The 1,664-nt window shown below is 51.2% G+C and overlaps 1 protein-coding gene across 1 annotated transcript; it reads left to right on the top strand.

Moving 5' to 3' along the window:
* Positions 1-614: 614 nt before the first annotated feature.
* AUEXF2481DRAFT_254592 (uncharacterized protein) lies at positions 615-1,664 on the top strand. Its single transcript, XM_013487874.1, has 2 exons — positions 615-828; positions 884-1,664. Exons 1-2 carry the CDS (start codon positions 733-735, stop codon positions 1,625-1,627), a joined length of 840 nt encoding a protein of 279 aa, XP_013343328.1. The 5' UTR covers positions 615-732; the 3' UTR covers positions 1,628-1,664.

The following is a 1,664-nucleotide window of genomic DNA, read 5'->3' as shown; positions in this document are numbered from 1 at the left end:
AAACCGCTGGAAGGAATCCATAAAATCTACATGATGAGTCTTACTAAACCGTCGAATTGTGTAGATGGCAATCAGGTAGAAGATATCTCAGTGCTTCGTGCTTCCGTTCACCGCAAGCCAGTGCAACGCATGAGCGTAGCTCGGTGTCGCTCGGTGCAAAGGGTGGAGGCAGGCTTCATACAATGCCAAGTCTCGAGAGCCTGGACCCAGCAGCCGTCGCGTTGACATCTGCCGAGTCGGCCACGGGAGGGAACGACTCCCAGAGAAAGCTAGAATGGCACGCCATCATGGCAAGTTCTCGTCTGTTTCCTTGACAGCTTCTCGGAATAACCTTAGGGCATCTGCGAGAGCGCGACACGAGCGGTAGAGACTGCACTTTGGAAGCGAGACCGACACCTGGATATGGAAGGGCAGACCTAAACACCACCGACTGTCCCCGCACTAATATCGCACACATCATATGCGTTGGTGCCATGAGTCGCTCAACTCCGCCCATCGTTTTTTACAATCCTGGAGGTGTTCGCAAACGGCCTGCGAATCAGCCCCATCGTGTGGCCATCAGGTGGATTCAAGAATATCCAAACCAAGATCCTGCCGCATCCCGTGGAGAACCAAGCACGCGTGTCGTAGATGATGAGTCTGAAACGAACCGCGAGTCAAAGATATATCGAATCACCTCGACGGGCGACAGACAGTTGAGAGCTCCGCTGTTGAACGCCTACCTACTCGCGGATGCACCATTACGATTGTCGATCGGATCTCAACGCGACCCATTTTCCTCACTACCGGTACCTTGGAAGCCTCCATACGGCATCATCACAAGCTACTGTATGTTTCTCACTCTCATTATAGTCGGACCATCTCTGATCAATCACTAGTCAAGTATGCGATAGCACCAGCTATTGTAGCCGAGAGCTTTGAGCCAGAAGGCAAGACGCGGCAGGAAGCACTTGAGGACATTGAATGGCCAATGGCTTTATCTGTACAGACAAATGATCCTGCCTTGTTCTTTGCCGCCCTTGCCATGTCGTGTGTACATCTGCCAGAGACACACGAATTCAGTCCTCAGAGCAACTCTTTTTTCTTCCGTTGGCTATCGTCTAAGTGTGTTGAATATCTCAACAAATCTCTGTCGAATCCTTCTCGTGCATGCAGCGACGGCACTTTGATTGCAGTGACATTCATCTCATTTTGTGAGAGTATGGCTGGAAATCATCGCATTGCAGCGACAATTCATCAACCAGGTTTGAGGCAGATGGTCAACACTCGCGGCGGTCTAGATTCCATTGCAAAGGCATCGGCCATTGGCGAGAGAGTGACCAAAGCGATATCTGCTCTGGATATTGTTGTGGCTTCTAAATTTGGATGCACTCCAATATTCGAGGACTCATATGCCCTTGCCTTGCAAGATGTGGAGATGACCGACATCGTGTCCAGGATCAAAAAGACCGCCGAAGGGCGTCTCGATCCTGCTTCTCCGATACCTCGTACGGTGATATTGACACAGCGACTCAAGGATCATGACATTTTCCAATCACCTAGTGCGAGCAGTCCCGTCCCTTCAGAGGCCGCGACGGTGACTTCACGCAATTTCGACGAGATTTACGACGCCAGAGATCCATTCTGACTCGAGGCCCACGACTTCAAAGAACTGGTAGGCTCCC

This window comes from Aureobasidium subglaciale (assembly GCF_000721755.1).
Source record: "Aureobasidium subglaciale EXF-2481 unplaced genomic scaffold scaffold_12, whole genome shotgun sequence".
Taxonomy (NCBI): domain Eukaryota; kingdom Fungi; phylum Ascomycota; class Dothideomycetes; order Dothideales; family Saccotheciaceae; genus Aureobasidium; species Aureobasidium subglaciale.
Note: the sequence above shows the minus strand (reverse complement) of the source record. Positions and strands in the feature narration are given on the sequence as shown.